The sequence below is a fragment of the Pantherophis guttatus genome, chromosome 4 (genome assembly GCF_059756535.1).
Source record: "Pantherophis guttatus breed Tessera chromosome 4, ASM5975653v1, whole genome shotgun sequence".
NCBI lineage: Eukaryota > Metazoa > Chordata > Lepidosauria > Squamata > Colubridae > Pantherophis > Pantherophis guttatus.
In genome coordinates, this window is record NC_142066.1 from 47,306,589 (window position 1) to 47,327,071 (window position 20,483).

Genomic DNA, 20,483 nt, shown 5'->3' on the forward strand with positions numbered 1-20,483 from the left:
CCTAATATTCTTTCTTCCTGCTATTTTACCACAACATCAACCCTGTAAGGTGACTTGAGTTGAGAGAGAATGATTGGTCTTAAGTCACCCAACTGGTCTAATGCTGGACTAGAACTTTCACTTGGTGTGCAGTTTGGTCAAATCAGAGAAAATCAGCTCCAAGTACTGTGAGGACCAATATGGCAATGTGAAAAGGGCCATAGCAATATTCAATCCTTTAGGTTTCTGCAACCAACATATAAAGAGGTTTCTTTTTATATGTGTGGAGTCCTTGCCAAATTACTTTTCTAAAACTTGGGCCTTGAACCAAATTAGTTTGAATATGATAAGTATTGGAAGCTTATATATATATAAATGCTGAATCCACTTAATTGTTTGTATAATATGTGGCCTATTTCCATTGCTAGAAAGGTTTGTTCCTCCCCACAGTTGTATTTTTATGGCCCCTGAAATTTAAAAAACAGGTTAGATTAAAAAATACCCAAGCAAGCAGGGTAACTGAAGTTCACAGGAGTTCAGCACCTTTTTTGCTGCAGACCTTTTTTTTTTTTTTTAATGTAATCCCTGACATCCTCTTGTATGACAGTGGTTTAACAGCAGGGAAGGTTTGAAGACCTGATTCTCCTGCTGTTTAGTTTCTCCCTCAGCGGGGGAGAATTTAAATAAAGGATGGGCATAATATTGACACATATAGAACAGAGAGTTAAAATCTGATTAAAGACAAGGGACAGGGGAATGTGATGATTTGCAATCTTGACCAGACAAAGATGGGAAGGAAACAACGTTAAGATTATTGTTGGTCTCCCTTAACCCAGTGCCTCCTCCAGATGCACTGGATTAGTCATTCCTCAGCATCATGGACATTAGGATGATTAGAATGAAATTCAGCCCAGATGGAGGTATTTGGCTGGGGAAGGTTGCTTTAAGTCTTAAAACCACTGGTTCCAACTGGCTTTATGTGGCCAAAAAGATGGAGCTAGAGAAATGACATTTGAAAGAAGTTCCTATTCTGTTATTTACTTCTAAAATTCAAATTTTCTCTTAGTTTGCAGGGGGGCAAAAGATTATAAGTCCCAAGGACTCATGCCTATTGCCCATTGGCAATCTGAGACATTGGGATAAGGCAGGCTGTAGATTTTAACACATACATTTGTTAATAGAACCTGCAGATAGGAAGACAGTTGCCTCAAAAAGAAGAAGAAAATCCATGCAACTCTTTTCCCCTTCTCCACTTTTTTAAAAAAAATAAAGCCTGATGTACAGATAGGCTGTTCCAAGGAAACCATCCTCACAATACAGAGGTACCATACATCTGTACATGACCCTTATCTTAGAGCAGTATAATAAAATATAGGTTTAGTAAGGCGAGAGAGAGAGAGAGAGAGAGAGAGAGAGAGAGAGAGAGAGAGAGAGAGAGAGAGAGAGAGAGAGAGAGAGAGAGAGAGAGAATGAGAATGAAAGAAATACAGTGGTGTCAAATATGTGTAGATGTTTACATTTACACTGTTACCCCAATCATGTTAACATGCTGCCATTGCAAGATAATAATGAGGCAAAATGTGCAGCTACAGTTATTATATAAGAGCTATCTAAAGCAAGATATGAAGTGGTGAAAAATGTGTTAAACAGTCGCCAAAATATGGGAATGCTTTCTGGGCTTCTACCTAAGTGTGCAGTTTACAAGTCCTCCAGAACGACTCACAAGAAGCCAACACAGACAAAAAGAGAAGCTTCTTTTGTGGAAAAAAAAGCTTATTATTCAGTGCAATAACATAAGAACGTCCATGCTACACTTTTGGAAGTTGGCTCTATTTCTCAGCAGCATTGCTAAAAGTGGACTTTTAATGTAAAAGACCAACACAAAGACACTTGTACCAGCAATTGGAGGCCAAGGCTTTTTACATCTGTTAAACAACCAACCCCCAAATACCCTTTGTAGTAGCATAAGAGGCAGAGAAATCTGACCCACTTGGATATCCCTGTGTAAAACAGGCACAAACAAAAACTTTGTGATTTGTTGTGCCTTCAGTGGGTTGGAGTTCATTAACCTGTTCTCCTACCCCACCCCAAAACACGCAAACCTGGGTAATTTTTTTACCCATCCTACCCTGAGATCTTTCAGAGACATCAAAACTGAACCATGTAGATAGAGTCTCACCAACACCAGAAGCAACCTCAGTACTGAGCAATCAGATGGTGAAGGTGACTGTGCCCTATTAAGCCTAATCTCAGCATATTTCTCATTCCTTTCCCCACCTTTGTGGCTGGTTGAAGCACTGGAGAAATATTGCAGGTCCTGCCCATAAAGAGCAGTAAGGAGAGGCAACCCACTTTAAAAACCAAGGCAAAGAAGACAAGGGAGAGGCAAAAATGTTCACGCTTCAGTCTAATGGAAACTTGGAGGTATTTTAGAGAGAAAAGAGCCCCTTGTGGTGCCTCCACTTTTCATGCAGCATCCAAGAAAGTGGGGTGGGTATGAGGTGGGCAATCTCTTTAAGGAAGCCAGAAGAGGAAGGACGGTGGAACAGACCTCAGATCTTACTGTTCTCCAGGTGTGAATCAATGTGTTTTATCAAAGCATCGTCTGGATAACCGATGGGAAAGGCCACCTGGCAGAGAGGGCAGCTTCGGATGTCAGAGTCTACTGTTTCCATCAGCAACTAAGGGATACAGGGAAGGAATGCAAAGTAGAGAAAGGTATCATAAAAGTGAACTTATTAAATCTTTTATTTTGTGTCATTTACATTAATTACCAAGATTCTGAAAGGTGGATCTTTTAGACATACTCCCATAATGGAATGGTGGATAGCCTGTGACTCTCTAGGATATATATTAACTATAACTTCCTAGAAATTTCAAAGCCAATGGTGAAGGATGCTAAGAATTGCAACACTGAGAGAGCCACAGGTTCTCATTCTTAATGTAACGATTTAGCTGATAACAATTGAAGTTAAGAGGTAAAACATAATCATATTTAAATAAATTTGTGGTTAAAATGAGAGGTTCCTGTTATAGAAAAGTGACCACAGTCACAGGGAAAGCATATAACTAGATTTGGAAAACTCCAGAGGGTATACACATTCTGTGAACTATACTTTTTAGGATCGTCACGCTGATCCCTGAGCATGAAACAATATAATTAAATAGCATCATCCTGTATTTGACATCAACTGTTAGAATAAAACTAATAATTTAAGTGATTTTTATATACCACCAAATGTATCACTTTACAGCATGTAGTGTTCTGCTGTGATCTGACACTACTGGTGTCACTAAAGTTATTTGCATCAATGTAATATTATTCTTAACTGCATGAAATATTTATCTATACAAATTACAATTTATCTGTAAGATGCAACTACTTAGCTAGCCTCTATTTTTGGGAGATGCAGATTTGAAAAATATACATGCAAACTATCATATGTATTTAAGAATAGTGATGGGAGTATTATTGATCAACTTCCAAAAGTAGCTAAACCAGTCTTCCTGCAACTGATGCCATCCAGATGGGTACAATTTCCTGAATCCAAACCACCATGGAGGCTGTTCCAAGTGCTGTACTCCCAAAAGAACTGGAAGCCTTCAGGCTGGGAATCAAAGCCAAAGATTCCTATTTTCCCCAGGCAATTGTTAATTGTCCAAAATCTTGATTCCCCTTTATCAAAGGGATTCTGCATAATAGGGTCCCCAACTTCTCTGGTCTATGGCCTCAATATCAGGCCACACAAACCATTCCCTGCCCCACCAGCACTGCTGCCAGTCCACAGAGCCGGAAGGTTGAGGGCTGCTGCTGCAGAAGATACTTCAGGCTCCCTCCCTTAACACCTTGATATGTGGCTCCCTAGGTGGCTCAGTGGCTAAAACGCTGAGCTTGTCGATCAGAAAGGTCGGCAGTTCGAATCCCCAGTCTAGGTCTCCTGCATGAGCAGGGGGTTGGACCTCCAAGGTCCCTTCCAACTCTGCTAGTGTTACTGTAACCTCTTTTAATTTATTTTTAAACTAATCTTGTTAAAATCATGACCATTCTTAGAAAAAGCCTTCTGCACAAGGTACATGAGGCCCCTTACCTGTTAGCTCTCTTTTAACTGAGGTACATTTTATAATTTTAAGTGATCATTAGCATTTTGGGGCCACAGTTAAATTGTCTTCTACTGCCGTTGTTCTAGAGTTAATATTTGTTGTTCTATTTTATATAGGACTATAAACTTATTTTTTGTATGGTCTTTATTGTACAAGCCAGCATGAGAATGCAATTCAAGATAAGCAATAAAATGAAATAATGTTAAGCAATATAAATATTGAACATGGGAAAATAATTAAACTATCATGAGCATGCCTACAAACACGATACCAAAATATTATTTCCATCCTTGTTGGAAATAACTGGGCAACTTTAGGGTGCAAACTCTGATCTTATGTGGGGAAAATGTTGCAAACTTGTGAAAGGTCAAGTATCTTCTAGAACATCATCAGGAACTACTTGGGTTGGATATTAATTACTAAGGTTAGGTATGTGATTTGAACAGATTTTAAAATTCTGAAGTTAAATAAACTAATTGATTCATACTATTGATCATTGCATCTTTTCCAAAATGGGCATCAACTTGAATTCAGGCATCAACGTGAATTCCTACCCAAGATATACTATGCTTAGGGGGTCCTTGAAGCTGTGCTCGTAAGAGGGGGAGCCTAATGTATTAGGATCTGCACAGAAATTGAAATAAAAATATAAACTCACTGTACTCACTGAGACCTTGTCAATTTATAATTAAAAGATGGTTACCACTATTTTGGAAATATTACGTCTCATAAATTTTGTTTCTCATCCAAAAGATGAAGTGTTTGGTCTATAGTATTAAAATATACACCATAAACACTTTGCACACTTAGAAAATCTTTGTAAGTAAAATAAATTGGGCAATGAAAGATCATTTAGTTAACTGATTCTGAACTGGGTTCAAACTGGGGTGGGGAAAAGGCATAGAATACACATGGCATTGGATGTTGCTTACATTGATTGAGGGCCAGGACTGAGCATGCTCAGCCCTGGAGTACGATGCATCAATCCGGTGCATGGAGGTGTCGGGAATGGGGAACCCTGCACAGAAGGAGGCGCAGCGGATACCCCCTACTTCAGGGCTGGGGGGGCTTGGGAGGGCCCAGTCGTCTTCATCCGAGGACTGCTTCTCAAAGCGCAAGTGCTCTTCGAAGTTGTCTCTGGCATAAACCTCGCAGTAGGGACGATGCTTTGGTAAGGTGGATATTTCTGGCTGCAGCCAGAGAGAACGGTTCTGTTGATACAGAGCAGCGTCGCTCACCTCCGAATAGCTTCGACGACCTTGGAAGCTTGCTTTGATGTGGTGACTGGAGGGCTTAGAATATCCCAGATCCATAATGTTTCTGTCAGCCCCTGGAGATCTATGTTGTGAAGTCATGGCAGGCGATGAACAATTTTGGACTGGTGAGCAGCGCTGCTGGGCAGGAGACTGGTTGGGTGGTGGAGCTGGTGAACGCCGCTGGCTAACAGGAGACTGGCAAGGAGGGGGGGCTGGAGAACGACGTTGATGTGCAGGGGATTGACCAGGTGGGCCTGGGGAACGCCTTTGTAGGGCTGGAGATTGGCTTTGAGGACCAGAAGGCCTCCCTTGTTGAGCTGGAGAGGTGCATTGAGGAGCTGGAGAACCACGTTGCTGGGCAGGAGAATGGCGGTGGGAATGGGGAGAATGTCGCTGACCTGGAACAAGGGACAGAAGAATAGATGCTTCGAGGATACATAAGGTATCCACCGCAATGACTGACCAACTTCCAAAAGATGCCTAGACAATTCTAAAAGCTCACATGACCAGTACAAGTCAAAGCTTTGGTCAAAGCTATACACTCATTACATACTAGTTGGTTCTACTTGATTCTTAACAGAAAATATGTTTTATTTGAAAATATGTTTATAGCAAAGGCTAAAGGAATTGCAAACTTTCTTGCTCATGATTGAAATTAGAATCATCATATTTAACAAAGCAAGTGGGAAAGGGTGAAGTACCACCTGTCTCTGCAACATATAATACCCTTTCCTTTGCATTTTTATAAGGTAGTCATTCTAATATCCCAGTAGCTAAGTACCCTGCTCTGTGGATATGGGCATATAGAAATAGTTCATTATGTGTTATTATAAAGATAGTCAGAATACTTGTATCTGAACCATGTATCATCAATAACTAAGAAGAATAGTTTAAGTGAAATTATTTCTCTCAAATATAAAACTTTCTATCACTGATACAATATAGCAGCTAAATTTGGTGATGCTGTAATGAAAATGAGTTAACAACTGATGCAAGCCTAAACATTGTTGCTTTCCCTTTTTAATAAATGTGTTTGTGTTATTTATTGATTGTTGATCAATTTTTTTCCATTGGTCTGTCTGAGATATGTAATTCTTGACTGTTGCAAGAAGAGGAGGAGGACGAGGACGAGGAGGATGAGGAAGAAGAAGAAGAAGAGGAAGAAAAAGAAAAAAGAAGAAGGAGGAGAAGGAGAAGGAGGAGGGGGAGGAGGAGGAGGAGGAGGAGGAGGAGGAGGAGGAGGAGGAGGAGAAGAAGAAGAAGAAAAAGGAGGAGGAGGAGGAGGAGGTGGAGGAGGAGGAGGAGAAGAAGAAACAATCACTGCACCTCAACCCTCTATGACCATAGTTTAACCCTAGTTTGCTGCTGGCTATCTATACAGTCATTCCTTTATGCCCAAATTCCACTCACCATTCATGACTTGCTCCTGCATAAGAGTCCGGAGAATCTGACTCTGAAGAGAAGTCAGGTTTCTTAGGCGGCATAGCTCTTCAGTGAGTTCTGTGTAGGCCAGTGCTAAGTTTACTCTAACAAAAGACAAAAATAGGCAAAGCCTGATGAATATTTTGAACACAGAAAGCAATTTCTCACAGCTGTTCTTTTCCTTTTACTGCAACTTTTCTGGGTCACTGTTGGTAGAAAAAGCTGTAACATCTTCCTTTAAAGCTGATTTCTGAAGACTCTAGTCCCACCTACAACTATCATGAGCAAACTATCTTTTCTACAGTTGGTTAGTAAACTAAACCCTGAGCCACAGACAATACTCTTTGCACTATCTCATCCTTCCATTATACAGATAAGTAAAAAAGGCTGATCAACCATTGAACACAATCTGATCTCCGGATACTTCATACTTAGGCAGTGGAAATTTCTTCATTCCTTCACAAGGGATTCTGTGCTACTGGATCTCTAAAATATTTCTTGTGCCAAAACAGTTGTGGATGCATAATCTGTAGATTTTTGCCATAAGTTTAACATAAGTTTAACTTTAACATAAGTTTAACTTGTAAGTTCAGAGGTGCCTTGAATTTCAGGGGTTTACATCTAGTGGTAATATGTAGCAATAGCAGCACCAGCAATGCTCTGAGCAGCAATGGGTATTATTTCAGCACTTATAAGTGACATATGTCAACAGCATTATCAGAACATTACAAATAAACATAAATATATATATAAATAAATGAGAGAGTCCTGGGGCATGTCAATGGAGAGGATTTTCCAAAGATACTTAAGGAGACCAACCTTGCATCACAAAATCAATTGCTCTTATGTGCTGATATAGAAACCAGCTTAGTAACATCATTTCAGTAATGCAAAATTAAGCAATTAGCAAATTTATGGTTATATTGTGGTGCTCTGCCTAATTTCGTATGCCCTCTGCAAGGAAAGCCCCCTTCCCTGACAATATCTCTTAGGAAAGAGATAAGAGATGAAAGAAAATGATATATCAGGAAAACCTGATATGAGCTTGTGAATTTCCTTTGAAATTTATCAGAAATGCTTCACAGTAGAGAGTGACTGCAGTGATTACTCCCAGTTGCATCTCCAATATCAAATAAAGGAGGACACATAAGTGAGGGAGAGTTAGCATGGAGCAGTGGATTTAATTGGCCTAAATGTCACCTTACATCTCTCCTTTCTTCAGAGGCCCTAGGAATCTCAATGAAATAGAGCAGTAGCCCAAGTTTGTCATTTATAGTCCTCAAATAAAGAATATAAAAAATATGGCTTTGATTTTATTTTGCAGGTGTATGCAATTGTTGAGAATGAAGCCAGGGATAATCCAAATCCAGATATAACAGAAGTGCAGTTTACAGAATTGTGAGTCACTAGACGGAGTAGGAATTCTAGAAATACAACTGGAGACATCAACTTGGGAAAGGCTATTGTGAGGTTGATTCTGGAGTCTCAAGATTATTTTAGGATTTTTAAAATGAATCTCAGCAGTAGGGATAATGCTCATACCTGGCCTGCATACTTAATACTAGAGAGGGAAAGACTGAAATTTCACTTCAGAGGTATAACTTTAGCAAGGATAATTAGGGTAAAAGTTTAACAATTCCTCATGCCCTTGTCCGACCTAATTTGTACAAGAACCAGACATTCCATGGGAAGCATTTTGAAAAATGGGCACACTTCTCCCAAGAAATCTATTGTGTATCTGTCTCTGGTCTATGAATGTAATAAACTGAATTGAATATTGTGTATCCAACACCTATTCTTGTCAATTTCAATAGTATTTATCAGACCAAATGAGGTGCCAATCCAAGATACCATTGACAACCATTGGTTATCAAAATGAGTTCAAGTTTCAACTGGGACACTTTTCTATCTAGTTTTTTCTTTTTTAATCCTAAAGGATCCTAAAAGAGTACTGCAGGGGTACCCTTGTCACAATATTCTTATATGATTTGCCATTAGGGGTAAGTCATTCTAATAATGTTTTGGATAAAATGCAGGGTTAAGGTTCACAGAGGGTAATGGTTTCTCCAATATTTAGCAGCTTTATTGAAAGTTTAAGATCAATGGTGAAATTAAACTGCTGCAAATATTTCATTAAGAATTGAATCATTATTATAGAATGATAAGCAGTGTCAGATAAAAAAAAAAAAAAAGTTCCCAGTTGGGCTTGATGATGGATCTTAGTGCCAAAAATAGCACTTCCACTTCTAAGATAGCACCATGTCTAAACTAACTTTTGTCCTTCTAATAGCTTTTATTAGAGTCTGATTTTAAACCTGATACCCACTTCTTTTATAAACCCTAAACTCAACCACCATTTAGGAATTCAGAACCACTTAACACACCATGTGTGTTAAGCAAACAAAACATCAGGGGTCTACCAATGTACTCACCACTGAAAAGGGGCTTTCTTCAATTTATTTGTGTGAGGGCACAGGAATTGGGAAGCCCCCATTCTTTCCAAACTTATAATAAACTGGGGATTTCCCACCACCACCACACACACATCCAGATCATCTTGCTTGGTATGAGGGAGGATATTAGTATGGTGAAAATCAAAGATTTAGCAGGATGAGAAAGAGACTTGCTCTTTTTGGAGCCTGCAAAAAGGAGGACAATTTCCATTCTTTAGCCCCTGCTTTGGAAGGCTAAGAAACAATAGTTTTGGAGAAGGGTTTTTTTTGTTAGGCCCACCCAAAGAAGGAAAATGTTAGTCTCCCTTCCCCTACCTGTTGGAACCTCAGTAATTACTAGGCTCTCCCTAACTCAGCAGAATATATGGTACTAGGTAAGCCTTCCAAGGGAGGTGAGGGATCTCCAATTTGAAAAGCTATCCTGGGATCCAGATGCCCAGAGCAACCTCAAGGTACTTCTGGTCAATTCTGAGTCTTGCTATAACAAAACTTTCTCCGCCCACGACTTGATAATGGCCAGATAGATCTGGCCTGTATAACCAAGATCAGGCTCGGCAAGGGCAATGATGTTTTCCTATCTATTGATTAGCAGGCTGTCATCCAACAACCTTCTTGAGAGTCCCTAATCCTAACTCTGGCTGTTCTGAACGTTGCACAGCTTTTCGCCAACGAAGTTACTCAACCTACCTGATTTTTCCAGGAAAATCAGCTCATGGTCCCCCATATATAGGCAATAAGGCGTGCTAAGGCTAGAAGGAACTTCTTCTGTGATAGCACTAACCCTTTGCAATGGCCACCCAGCTGAAATTAGATTGACTCCCTCCTTAACTGCCTTCCACAGAGACTTTCAACCACAACTATTTCGCAGAATGTTTGGCGATTTTGCTCTCGCTCCCTGGCAAACTTTTTGTCTAGTTTATTTGCTTATTGATTTCTTTTTGTTTCACTTTTGACTGTTGAAATTAACAGTCATACTGTTTTGACTGTTGACTATTGCAAGATACCTAGTTAACTTCAGCTTGAGTTTTAATTTCTTTAATAATGGCAATTTATTCTGTTTATTTTGTGCATCTATATTTCCTTGTTGAAGCCAGGTGCAGAGAAGTAAGAAGATTAAATGCTCTGAGAATTTTTGTGCTGCTTATTAACAACCAGTGGTGGGTTTCTACCAGTTCGCCCCAGTTCAGGTGAACTGGTAATGGTGGCGGCAGTAGTCTCCACCTACCTGCCCGGATGTCATCACGAACGCTCTGTGCATGCACAAAAAGTTCTGCACATGTGCAGAAGCGCCATGCACGAGCTCAGAGTTCCGAACTGGTAGCAAAGGTAAGTGGAACCCTCTACTGTTAACAACTAATAGTTTGATAAGGAGAATGACAGGACGAAACCCAGGAGGTTACAACTTTCTTCACCAAGACTTTGTAGCTGATTGTGCTGTGCAGTCACTTCAGAAACAGGAAACCTAGTTAAGAGAAAAGTTGGCAACACAATAATAATAATAATAATAATAATAATAATAATAATAATAATAATAATAATAATATGTGTGTGTGTGTGTGTGTGTGTGTATCATGCAAGTCTGCTGAAATGTCAATCCTTTTCCTCCTCCCTCTTTTATTCTTGCTCATTCATCTGCTGTATCCACTTGATATCTTTAAAGATGAGATTTTTTAAAGTACACAAATAAGAAGAAAGTAAGTTCCTGATTATCATGATTTGAACAGGAAAAATGAACCTTAAGTACTTATGCCAAATAAAGAGAGTGGAACTGCAACAACTGTGGTTTTGTATCCTCAACTGCAACCACTAGCACAACTATGTGGTTTAGTTACATGCTTGGTTAAGTTAAATTTTACCTAGAAACAAATGAAACCACTAAGTTTGCATTTCAAGGCCCCAATCCAGAAAATCATTGATATAAAACAGACTATGTATGTGTTATAAAACGTCTCTTACAGTCCTTACCAACAGCCATGTAAACTGGGCCAGTATTATTCTTCCCACACTACACATATGGAAGAAAGATTCTGAAGAAACAATTCCCCCATGGCAGTTTTCCACAACCTTGGTATCTGCCAGAGATATGACTTTATAGTCCTAGAATTCCACAACCAGCATGCAATTGCAAAGAATTCTGCAAATTGTAAGTTATACATATGGAGGCCAGCCAGTTTGGAAAAAGCTATCAAAGTGTGGAATGTGATTTTAAGTACCCTAGCTTTTACTGTAATACATTTTCACAAATTATTCACATAGCAATGGAATAGAAAAATTAGAGAAAAATACGTATGCATTTTGTGATTGTGCATATTTGAATCATTCTGCTGTCGCATCTATGCACAGAATTGTTCTTTCCAAGGCAAGCTGTATTGTTTGAATTTTTTTTTTCTGTTCAAAGTCTATGGAGATTTTTCTGTTCAATTTTGTCCAATTCTCAGAGACTGGACAAGTCCCTGCAGTTTTCTTGGCAAGATTTTTCAGAAGTGGTTTGCTATTGCTTCCTTCCTAGAGCTAGATGAAAATTACTGACGGATTAGATCACCCACCTGGTTTCATGCTTAAAGCAGGACTAGAAATCATTATCTCCTGATTTCTAGCCTGCTGCTTAACCACTACACCAAACTGCTGGTTTGTTTTGATAGGCTTAAATGTGTATGAACCTATATTCATAAGTGAGCAAAACTCACTTAACAATTGCCTTGCCTGGCAACAGAAATGTTGGGCTCAATTGTGGTCATAAGTAAAGGACTACCACTACTGAAACATATATATGATATTATATGTTAGACAGGCATGAGTCCTATCACTTAAGAAAACTTCAGTCTTTTCTTTTTTTAAAAAAAATGAACAAACATAAAGTATATGATTTCAAGTATCTGAACTTTATGAGGTTTCAGTTCTAAGGCCGATTGTCTTAGATATGATGGGCCAGAATTAGCATCCCCACCAGTAGGTATAGCCTAAATATCTGGAGAACAACCATTTGAAAATGACTAATTTATGGCGTGATCAGACTGCTTGTTCCTTCAGGAGCAAGAAGGAATAGCACTTTTTCCTCATGCTATATTTGCCCAACATTATGGAGAAGAATCAAATTTAATTAAATAGCTGCTTCTTTCCTCATACAGTCTGTGCTCAGGTGAACATTTTCTCATGTCATCTCTGCCAATTCATTAACTAATTTATCTGCAGCCATTTTCATTCTGTGGCATTCTCTCTGGTAGCTTATTTCAGTGCCTTTGAGATGAGCTACGAAGATGCTCTTAAAGTATTCATTATAATTTCTGAAGATATTTAAAAAAGCAAATTATACAGAAATATATTAACATAATTATGAATGCAATATATTTAGCTAATCCCTCCAAAAATGGTCTGTGGAAAAGATTGAGATTCAAATATCCAGTCATTTACCGGATGTTTTTGAGCCAATCAGTATCTGCCAATCTCCACCCAGCAAAGATTACTTTGATTGTTCTTTTTTAAGGAAGGTGTAAAGGGGCTATCTTAACTCCCTGGAAAAACATGCTTATGTCATGACATAAATGATCTATCAGCATATGACAAATCTGATAAAACCAGAATTAGAAAACCAAAAATAAAGATTATTAAAATACTACACATTTATGTATATGTGATTTGATGCAGTACAACTTGCTTTGCTATATCTGTTTTGTAGTTTGATCATAAATATTCTGGAAAACCCAGAACAAATAAATATGAGAAATGAATAAACTGGGAAAGGGGCTTTACATGGTTTCTAAAAGATTTGTGTACGGCTCTAAGAGTTGCAACAAAAAATGCCTATAACTGTTAATTTTATTGGGGCAGAAAGGGACAATCATTTAACAAAGGGAGAAGGATCAAATAGTTGTATTTAATTTATTTTAATTTCATATACTAATGTGAAATGTGTAATGTTATATTAATTTAATTTTAATTTTGTTCTTTTTAGAATATTATAAAATTGATTTTGATTATCTTTGGATTTCCCCCCACTCCATATAAATTTACTGACAGTTTATTGCCATTATCTCTGACATTCTGATTAGTACCATTTGAAATGAATAATTTATATTGGATAATATGTTCATTTTAATAACTGCTATTTTTATGCTTACTTTTTTAAACTATTCCTTTTAATCAGTGGCCTCTAACTTTTTAGACAGCAGGGACCGATTCTATGGAGAAAGGTTTTTCTGTGGCCCGAAGAGGCGTGGTTTCATGTGCTGCCTGCATCCTGCAGATGGGGCTTTGTTTGTTTGCGCGGACCAGTTTCTGGCATGCCATGGACCAGTGCTGGTCCACAGACCGAGGATAGGGGACTCCTACTTTAAATAATCTAATGCATATTCTAATCTCCCATATTCCACTCAAAAACAAAATGCTGCCTTTTATTTGGTTTTAACTTTCATTTTATTATTTATTTATTATTATTTTATTTCACGTGTACTGATGTTGTTGCTAAATTTTATATTTTGTATTTTTTTTCATTGTCGTAAGCCATGATGAGTGTTAAGGCAAACAAAAACAGAGGACTATAAATTCAATAAATAAATAAAGAAGCAAACAAGCAAACAGCCTATAATCAGAAAAGCTTAGACATTTCTACAGTTAAAAATCTTGCCATAACACAAGTAAAATCTTTCCCTTGTAAAAAAAATGTGACAATCAATACGTCTTTAAAACTTGATATTTATTAATATTCCTTGATTTATGTTAAATAAATAGAGTAAAGAGAGCAGACAGATTCTTGTGAAGAGAGTTTATGTCAAAATAAACTTTATTTCATGGAACTGTTTGCTAACCAATTTCACTGTCCTGTCTGTAAAGACATATTTTAGATCATCACATTTAACTTCCTTTTGTAATGCTTCACCATATTGCTCTCAGTTAACAAAAAAATCACCCTCTTTGAATTTTTAATCCAAAATAGCTCAAAAGACAGATCTTTTCTTTTAGTTCTTTATCATCAAACCACAGCTACTGATATATCTCAAAATCTACTTGTTCGTTTTTTTAAAATGTTATAATACATTCTCTAAATTATTTTTTCAAAAAAACAAACTCACTAGAGTACAATAAGAATCCATATCAAATATGGGAAATGTTAAATCATATCAGAACTACACAGGAAAGCCCAATGATTAATATATTTAACTCCAAAGTAAAAAAATTGTCTTTGTTGACATAAAATGTTTAAAGAGGCAACAATTAAACTTGCACAGCACACTCACTAAGCTTGCTTGATGTTACCCATTCTTAGCATTTTGTAGTTTAATATATTGTGTGAATCCAGTTGTTTACTTAGTTTATGGTTAAATATAATATGCAAACCCAGAAAATGAGCTTATTCAGCAAACACAGAAAATGGGCTTATTCAGAGTGAATTGTTTCAGAATGAAATAAAATGAAAACCACTATCTTCCTTGACTCTGGAGGAACCTTTTTATAATTAAACTAATTAATTAAATAGCCCTTTTTATTTTTTTAAACAATGTTTGAGCAATGGTTTTTCAGTGCTTAGTTCATCTATTTATTCTGAATGTTTCCCACAAAGATTGACATTATCATCATTATTTTGATTACCCTAATCTCAAGAATTAACAACCTCAAGAGGAAATATGCATAAAGATCAAAATTCAAACAAGCAATGAACAGCATCTCTATTTGTGTACAAATGAAACCTCAGAATGTAATCAGAAAAAAAAAATGTACATTTCATTTTTTTTTCTAAGTTTCTATTCCTCATGGTTCTCAATAATATAGATGAGAGGTTTTGTTCATAAAAAAGGATTTTGCTGGTTTTTGGTTCTCATTGTATATACTCACTGTAAACTAAGGGTTGGTAATGGTATAGTTTGCTTGAGAAAGAGTTCCTGAAATAAATAAATAAATCAGAACAAACCAGGGTTCAATCCAAATAAAATTTACTTATGCCAGATTCCATTTATACTTTAACGATAGCACTATTGCAAATAACTTAAATAAAAATATTATGCAAAGTCATCCACAAAAGCCCACATTTTCATCAAAACAATGAAAGAAGCATGCTGTTGCAAATGCAAGCTCCCTTCTTTTTATACTTGTGTGTACATTACAACACAGCACACACACAAAGGGGGCAGAGTTTACAATGTGGCATTGTGCCATGGCATTTTTCATTGGCCTACCTTGCCCCCTCCCTGAAGACACCTGACAGGGACTAGCTGACCTGTGGTCCTTTCAGTCTGCTGTTCCAATTTAACTGTCCATTTCAAAACTTTCACTGCCTCTTGACTTTGAATATGACAGCCTTAAAGAGAAGTCATTCTTGCCAACACAGTTTTATAATGTTGCCTCTCTTTCTTTTCCATTATGTGCCATCTTTTCTACCAAGGACTACCTGTATTCAAAGTGTGAGAAAACCAGCCTGGGACTAGATCAAGAGAGGGATAAAAGGAGATTTCACTCCTGCCCTGTTCTCTAAATGGTTTGATGCATATCACTAGGCTTGTAACATTTATAGGGAAAAGCCTTGTACTCTTAATAAAATGCCACATAGCCTCATGAAAGGATCATCAAATTAAAATCAACTATCCTGATTTTAAACAGAGTACAAAAAAAATATATCCATCATCATTCCTCCTATTGCAGCTTTCAGAATCAACCCCTACCAAAACATCTTATCAATCAAATTGATACTCATACATCAAAACACAAAAAACAATATGTTCCTAGATCAGAAAGAGTAGCTGCCCTTATCCCTTGGAAACCTAATGCCAGAAGAAGAGACATGGAAGCTGTTGCCTGACTTCCATTTTCTTCTTCAGGGTCCTTTCCTCAGAATTGTTGGTGAAAATCGTACTAGGCTCAAGGGAAGGAGAATCACACAAAGCACACTTCTCCGTTGGTTTTCCCTTGCTTTCCTCCCTTTTGATTCATGAATTCATTCATCCCCCTGAACAGAAGATGGTGACCAAGTCCCGTATGAAGAAAGTGGGGGTTCTAGCTGGAACAGATTTCAAGAACCGCCTTTCCCTCCTTCTGAGAAAAAAAATCTTCAATAAATACTTTGGAACAACTACTCAACCACCTTTCCTCCAATGTAATACCCTCTCAGTGTCTTAAAACTATAATTCCTATATTAGAATGGTCAAGAAATTGTACTCCAGCACATCTGAGGGACACCAGAATGGGGAAGTATGTCTTTAAGTTAGCTGTTTTTCATGCATGTAATTAATTGCTGATCATTAATGTAAGGTATTTTCTTAATGACCCAGTTGGCATCAATAAGTCTTATTGGATCTTATCTTAATCCAGTATTCTGTTTCTCACTGTGATGCCTCTGAGATGGCCACAAGCAGAAGGCACCTGTCTGTTTCTCTCATTGTGGTTTCTCTGAAAATCAGGTTCTGCCATTTTGAGAGAAGAAGGAAAACTCTCTATTTTCTCCATGCCAACCATGGAGAAATTCAATCATATCTCCTTCCCCCATGGATGATATTCTCCAATCAAGTTAGGGGTACTTATATAATTCTGTCTGTGGACTGCAGAAATCCAGATGATTTGCAGAAGAGATATTTAAAAGATATATTAACATATAACCAATCAGTATTTAAAAGTCCAAGAAAATATAACCATCAATACATAAATAGGCAACCATTAATAGTAGCAATAAAAGGCAAAAGAAAATGCCACTGAATATCACCCCTTTTTTCCCCCTCTGGGTTCTAAGAACCATAATTTGATATCACTCACAGAAAAATCCCACACATGGAATATGTTAGAACTTCAGGAAGTTCAATATATTTTGTCCAGAGTTGAGAAAAAGGTCAGAGTTTTATAACTGGCTGAAATAACTAGCTTGGGAATAGGAGTAATCAGTAGATGTCCTATGCATTAAAAGTGGACAGGCTACATTTTCTGTGTAATAGGCATCTTTGGCATTATTGCTGCTTCTCAAATGGTTGTCATAGAGACTATGTATGGCAAGGTAAAGGACATCTTTAATACAAGGTTGCTCTATGCCACTCTTACGTATACATAAACATATGTGCACCGAAACACAGGGACATGTTTTTTCCAGCTTGATGTTTCCAACTGATGTCTGCCTTTTTCTGGATATGAACATATTGTCATTTTTATTTTCTAAGCGTGCAACTGGAGTCCCTATGGTGCTGAGGAACGACTGAGCAATCTATGATACTTTGTCTCCCCAATTTTATATCTCTCTTTCCTAAATCTCTTCTATTCTCCCCAGTTGTGCAGTGGAACACAGGGGTCTCTTTGTGGCTTCTAGGTGGCTAGAAAAACTCTCAGTCCTCAGCCACTGTGGAAGGAAAAAAGTATACCTCATAAACAAGATCGACCTAAACACAACCAAACAAGAGAGCAGAAACCACAGTGTTATCTGCCAACTCAGGGCGGATGAATGGGCAGAATATTGTGGGAGAGGAAACAGCAAGACAGAACTGAAGTACCACCCTTTTAAAAAGGGCTGAGAATGAATGGAGCCACAAAACCTTTATCTGTCACATATAGTTGGAGTGCTATTTTTAAACTTTCGCACATGTGATATATTTACCAGCTAAGGTTGTCAGTGGGACAATGACCACTGAGATTATATATGTTCTTATACACACACACACACACACACACACACCCTATATATGATCTTATTTTAGAAATGAGGACCACTAAGGACTGTGTTGTGTGCTCCTGAAAAACCATGTACAGCAGTACAAGAAAATTTGGAGTATCCGCTTCAAAACTAGATCTAAATTTCTGTGATTTGAAGGCTTAGATTACCAACTGGAATATATTAATTTACCGGTAACCCATGAAAAATGTTTCCAAATCGCTTTCAAAAGCAGTCCATAAAAAGAAAGAATGTGTTGCGAGCAAGTACTGCTGTCTCATAATTCACTTGCAGCCTTGGATATCTTGCCATCTTTTAAATCGATAGTGCCCCAAATTGCACAATCAAGGAAATACTCATGTGTGATGTTTAGTTGTTTTCAACCTTAAATTTGGTTCATCTTATTTCTATATCAATTGGCAATTTTTAAAAAAGTGCCCCAAAATTCTTACACTTAAATTTAGATTACAATTTAAATTTCAGTATTCAACTAAAAATATTCATTTCAAATAAATAATATCTCACAATGTAAATGCATTACATTTATACATTTACACCTTTTATTGGACAAATATATTGGAAAACCTATGGGGAAAAAGTTCTTAAGTGTTCATATTGGTTTTATGTAACAAAACCAGCAAAGTCGATATAAAATGTGATCAGAATAAAGATTCTCTGTATAATCCCAGATCTCAGCTGTTGCTTTAGAAAGATTACTGCAAGTTCTCTGCTTATGTTATGGGCTCGGTTTTCCTTGACCAAGTGAAGCTGCTTTCCTGATGCTATCCCTGGACATAACCCTTTGAACCCAAAAATTTGTTTTTAAAGTCCAAGCAAAGTAATAAGTCACTGTACTTTTGGAATGAAACCAAAACTTTATATTGAAATGGGATAGAAAACAGGGCAGAAAGAAATACCCATCCAAGTAATATTGTTACTGCAGTTTTCTTTTCAAAGGAGTACATTTAAGTTGGTGAACTCATAACAGAAAAAGAGAATTGCATAATGAAAACAAGTTTTGGTAGAAAAAAAATCCCAAAGAGATACAATCATATGTGTTACAATCAACACACATATACCAACACACACATACCATTACAATCAATACACATATACCATGGCACCATAAGCTTGATATATTGCAGCACAATTTTTTTATGAAGTATATACTCTATTAGAACCAAAGTTTACCATTATTTCTTCGCTGTAGCTGTGATATTATTTGCCATGCAGTAACATTTCATGATGAAAAACTCTTTACTCCATGCATTTAGGAAATATTTTGCTAATCTTTAAAATTATTTTTTTCTTATTAGTTTTGTTCAGCGAAGTACCAAAATAACTTGAGTTCACCAATCTCTACACAATAGAATGAAGAAAGATAGGAAAAATATTTCTGCAAAGCAGATATGCTATAATTTGCAGAGCACAATTCAAAGGGCAAATGCTGGAAACACTGTGTAAATCCTATCTCCTGTGCCACTTCCAAAAGACCAATTCTTCCCCAAAATAGAAAGTTATCTCCGAATTCTATTTGATTTCTCAAGTACCTTGCAAAATTCTCTTTTCACACTGTGGAAATTGAATTCAGGATTTGACATATCTTTTAGAACTTAAGTAAGCAATCTGCAGTTTTTCAGAAGTTGTTAGCTACACTTATCATGAAAAGGTTTTTTTTACTACCGGTAGTTTCTTGAATTTACCATCTCTGCATCAAGACAGAATTGCAACTGAGTGCAAGATGAAAACTCCCCCAGATGTTTTTACCAATGGATTCTTACTTTCCTTGGACTAAGAGCCCAAAACCCAAGAGAAAACGAAAGAGGAAGTATTTATGAGTCAAGTCTCTTTTTATTGCACTTCTGCGGGTTACAAACCTCCAAGAAATTTTTTGATAAAACCCCCATAAAAATGAACAATGTTTCTTGTGCAGTCTTCATTTATTTTAAAGAAGATTCTGCAGATTTTTTCCCCTGACTATCATGTCTCTTAGTAAATAGAGGGAGGAGGAAGAGGAGATGGTGGAAAAAAATGTCATTTGGGTTTTCAGGTGTCAAACCAGCCTTCCAAATCTGGTGCTCTTCAAATGTATCGGCATTCCAAATTTGGGCCGCAAATATCCAGATGACAACTAAAGAATAGTCATTTAGTGGTCACCTGGATATCTGCAATCCATTTATGGAATGCCTGAGTGTAATTTCCAGAAGTTTAGATATGTGCAATTGCATACTGCAAACATTATTACTTTTATTTATTTCTGTTCCATGTTTTAGTGCAGCCAACTTTGCAGGATGACTTAAAAATATATTAAACATAAATTAAAATAAATATTTATCAAGCTTATACCCTTCCTGCTCCTCCACCCCCAAAAGAGGAAAATTGTAATTTCTGTGTTGCTTGATAAGGGGCTAAACTGTTTGGTATATCTTCCAAATTCATGGACCTTTCAAAAGATGATCTTACAATACTTTTGTTTTTAAATATGCATAGACTATTCAATTAAACAATAGAGGAAAACTAGATTTCATTTTTTTTAAATTGTAAGGTTTTTTTTTAACGAGTTCCTATTTATCCTAAGGTTATATAATAAATAAATATAGATATAAAATCGAATCTCTATTGCAGTTTAACATTGCTGGAGTTTTAAAAAGAGAG

At 37.1% G+C, this 20,483-nt stretch overlaps 1 protein-coding gene across 3 annotated transcripts in view; it reads right to left on the reverse strand.

The window, feature by feature from the left end:
• Window positions 1-1,734: 1,734 nt before the first annotated feature.
• Window positions 1,735-20,483, reverse strand: part of TBKBP1 (TBK1 binding protein 1) — a 73,349-nt gene continuing 54,600 nt past the window's right edge. For 2 of the 3 annotated variants that reach the window (XM_034415609.3, XM_034415610.3), the window contains exons 8-10: window positions 6,747-6,862; window positions 5,013-5,734; window positions 1,735-2,660 (exon numbers count right to left, since the gene is read on the reverse strand). In XM_034415609.3, coding sequence (XP_034271500.1) covers window positions 2,532-2,660; window positions 5,013-5,734; window positions 6,747-6,862 — 967 coding nt within the window. In that variant the 3' untranslated portion in view covers window positions 1,735-2,531. The remainder of the gene's footprint in view (window positions 2,661-5,012; window positions 5,735-6,746; window positions 6,863-20,483) is intronic. The other variant, XM_087892081.1, reaches the window with a different exon arrangement.